The sequence below is a fragment of the Fonticula alba genome, assembly GCF_000388065.1.
Source record: "Fonticula alba strain ATCC 38817 unplaced genomic scaffold supercont2.1, whole genome shotgun sequence".
NCBI lineage: Eukaryota > Rotosphaerida > Fonticulaceae > Fonticula > Fonticula alba.
Genome location: NW_009242971.1, coordinates 2,771,442 through 2,774,997, shown reverse-complemented (window position 1 = coordinate 2,774,997; position 3,556 = coordinate 2,771,442). Strand labels below are relative to the sequence as shown.

Below are 3,556 nucleotides of genomic sequence, written 5' to 3'. Positions count from 1 at the left end.
CCCCCCCCCACCCCAGGCACGCAGGGTGGTGGCGTGGGCGGACACACTCAGCCGCCGTGCCTCCTCTCCATCGACCGTTTGGAAGCCCTGAAGTCGGTGACGTGGTCGCGAGGCAGTGCTGATCAGCGGCCGACCTACATGCTGAAGTCGAAATACACATGCAGAGGAAGGCCGCGCGCGTGGGGGAAACGGCAAGCGGACGGCCGTAAAGGAGGGAGAGAGAGAGAGAGAGAGCGCGAGAAAAAAGGAGCGACGTGCTCGGGCCACGGTGGAACCAAGAGCCAGGGAGGCCAGCACCCGGGCCGAAGCCAGACGGGGCAAACAGCCGGAGGGACGCGCGTCGGTGATTATATAATCGATCGTCCCTGTGCTGGTAATTCGCCGGGCGGATTACAGCCGCGCCCGGGAGAAGGGGCCGGCAAAGGAGGGCCGCCGGAGCGAGGGAAACAACAACACGCCGGGGCCTGTGTGCCCCCTGGGGAGAACGCACCGACCCCCTGCCCCGGCACGAGGATCGCACGATTTCGAAACCCTCGGCGTATCCCCCCGGGGACCGAACGCATGCACGCGTGCACAATGCACCCGTAAGCACCAGCCCAGGCGAACATGCAGGACACTCCCCCCCCCCCCCTCCCCACACACACACACAGGCACACAGGAACACAGGCATATAGGCGCATAGGCGCATACATGGGCACATCCCTCGGACAACAGCCGGCCGGAGGGCCCGCCACTCGCGTCCGCCGAGACCGACACGCTCGGGGGGGGAGGAACACCGTCCAGGAATCCCCCAGCCCAGGGGTTGGGGGAGGTGCTCCGCGCTTGTTGAAGAGCGTGCGTAAGATCCGTGGGCATCCGCGGGGCGTTGCGCCGGCGCGGTGGTCCCTCTTTGCCCCTCGTGCTGTTCCACCTCGCCACGGCACAACAGGGCGAGGGGGGGGGGGGGGGAGTGGCGCGGCGCAAGGCTCGCGGGGGTACCACGGGGAGGTGGGGGGCTGCCGGCGAGGGCTGCTGATGGGGACCGCCCGTGGGCCTCGTGTTTGGGGCGCAAGACCCCGCCCTCGCCCAGCCCCGAGGGCCGGCCTGGAAATTTCGTGCCCCACCTGAGAAGCGCAGGCGGGAACAGGCGCGACGCACGGGGGCCGGGTGCACAAGTGTGGCTGCCGGCCCCCCCCCCCGCCCCCGGCGCCTGGGAAAAGGGTGGCAGACCGGGAACCGGGGTGGAGGCGCACGGGCCATCTGGGGAACCCCGCGCCTCTCCCTTGGGCCTGGGCCCGCCTGCCTGTGCCGGGGGGGGGGGGGGGGGGCGCGACCAAAGAATGAGGGGCATTCCTCCGGTCCACACCTGGCGAGACTGACGAAAAAACAGTGCGATAGCCGAAGATAATCCGACGATGCGGGGGGGGGGGGTACAGGTAGAGGCCGCGCGCCGTGGTGTACGGCCGTTGCAAGGGCCCGCCCGGCCCATGAACTCCCCTTGCAAGCGTGCATGCGCATGGGCGCAGATGGGAATGGGGGGGGGAGGGGACCGGCACAGAAGGGTCTCGACAGAGAGGTGGCGCCGATCGTGGGATTGCGCAGCCACGCCCAGCCCCCTCGGGCGACATCTGGCAGGCCAGTAAGAGGCACATGTCTGCTGGCAGGCAGGATGGAAGGTCGCCGCCCGGTGCCAGACCAGAGTACCCCAGGCGGCCAGGACGACACACACACACATACACACTCACACACAGCCGGACGGCGCTTTACTACCTGGCTACAGCCGCCAGCGGGGGGAAGAACACCGCCGGATGAATCCGAGCCCGAAATAGTCCCGCGCCGCACGATATCCGACCACCAGCGACACAGGATATTAACATCGGGGAATATTTATTACCCCGTTTGCCTTCTTCTCGCCTGCTCGGCGAGTTTGCCAGGAGGTCCCCGGCGCTCGGGGCCCGAAGTTTCCCGGGAGCGTCTCTCCCCCCGCCCCCTCGGGTTTCCTCGCTCGTGCCGGGCGAGCCGCCTCCGCCCAGCTCGCCCCGCGCTGTGGTGAGGGAGGCGGCAACAGGGACCCGGCCGGGGGCCTGCCCCGGCGCCGATTGCGGGACAAACGCCGGACCTCGCCCCCGGGCCGCGAGATCCGGCCCCTGAATAGTGAGCGCTATTCTAGTCAAAAATCGCCCGCCCCCCGGGGACCCGCCTTATGTAAGCCCACCGGAAGACGGTGGAGCGCCAGCGCCACGATGTCGGATATTTCAATAATATCCGATCACGCCCATGTCGGATCACGCCACATGGAGTATCAGTTCGCAAACGCCGATCGGTGGCGCGGTCCTGCTGGCCGGGCGATCTCCGGCGCCCTCCGGGCTACTTCGCGCGCGATTTCCCGGCGCCCTGGTTCCTCCTCTCGGTCCATTCCTCTCCGGGATGTGACCTTTCACGGCCCCCTCACTCGGCGGCCTGTCTCTCTTCATTTGTTTTTTTTTTTTCCCCGCCTCTTGGGCAACCTGCACGGGGCCCTGTGCCCAAGAGCATCGCCTTGACAGACCCCCTCATGATCCCCCCCCCCCCCCGCGTCCAAGCACTTCTCCTCCCTCCTCTCCTCTTCCTCCCCTCTCCCTCCTCTCCACCTTGCTGATACTATGGAACGGGGTGATGATGATGGGCTTCTGATCGACCTGACCTCGTCTCCCGGCGATGCGAATCCCCCGGCTGCCCGCCGGGCCCCGGCTCCATGCTGCCCCAGCGGTCGGGCCTGCTCCAATGAGGGGCACCTCCACCGGCTGCAATTCGATCATTCAAGCTCGGGAACCTCCCCAGCGCCACACGCGGATGATGAGATTGTCATCAGCCTGTCGGATGACCAGGAGCCCGCTCCCCCGCCGCCGCTGGTCGACTTGCGCCCCTGCCCGACGCTCTTCCGACTGACCCACCCCTCGGCCATGGACGCTGGTCTGGCGTCGACCATCCACTCGTCGGCCATCGGCCTGGCGGATCTTTTCTACTCGGATGACACCAGCGGGCCCCTGGACGCCGCTCTTCTGACCACCTTCGACCTTGATGCCGATTGGCTGTTCGGCCAGTCGCGCTTCTTGCGCCGTGCGCGTGAGGTGGCCATCATCATGGACGCCGGCTGCGTGCCGGAAACAGCGCTCCAGGCACCGCTGGAGCGGTCGCCGCCCGGCATTCCTCCCCCCCGGTCGCCGCCCCCCGGTGCTCGACCGCCCCCCCGGGCGGGGCCCTCCTCCAGCCGCGAGGTCTTCCTGCCCGATGCCCCGGCCAACCTGCGCGTCTTCGTGCCGCGTACCAATGTCCTGAGGTGTGTCCTCCTCTTCCCTCCATTCTCTTCCCCTGCGCTTCTGCCTCCTCCCGCGACATGGGCCAGAAGCATGCCCGTCCACCTGGCATCCTCTGACCCGCCTCCCCTTTGCCCCCTCCCGCCTCCCCCTTTGCCCAGCTTCGGCAGCCAGCACTCGAAGCTTTTCATCCTGTTCTTCCGCAATGGCGTGCGAATTGGCATCTCCACGGGAAATTTGGTCGCTCCAGGTACGGCCGATGCGCCACTCCTCTGTCCCCC

At 67.6% G+C, this 3,556-nt stretch overlaps 1 protein-coding gene across 1 annotated transcript in view; it reads left to right on the top strand.

Annotated features, from left to right (window-relative positions):
- Nucleotides 1-2,621: 2,621 nt before the first annotated feature.
- H696_00595 (hypothetical protein) overlaps nucleotides 2,622-3,556 on the top strand; it is a gene marked incomplete at both ends in the record, with an annotated part of 3,198 nt that continues 2,263 nt past the window's right edge. The window contains 2 exons of the mRNA XM_009494474.1: nucleotides 2,622-3,298; nucleotides 3,437-3,525. Of these exons, the coding sequence (XP_009492749.1) occupies nucleotides 2,622-3,298; nucleotides 3,437-3,525 (766 nt within the window). The remainder of the gene's footprint in view (nucleotides 3,299-3,436; nucleotides 3,526-3,556) is intronic.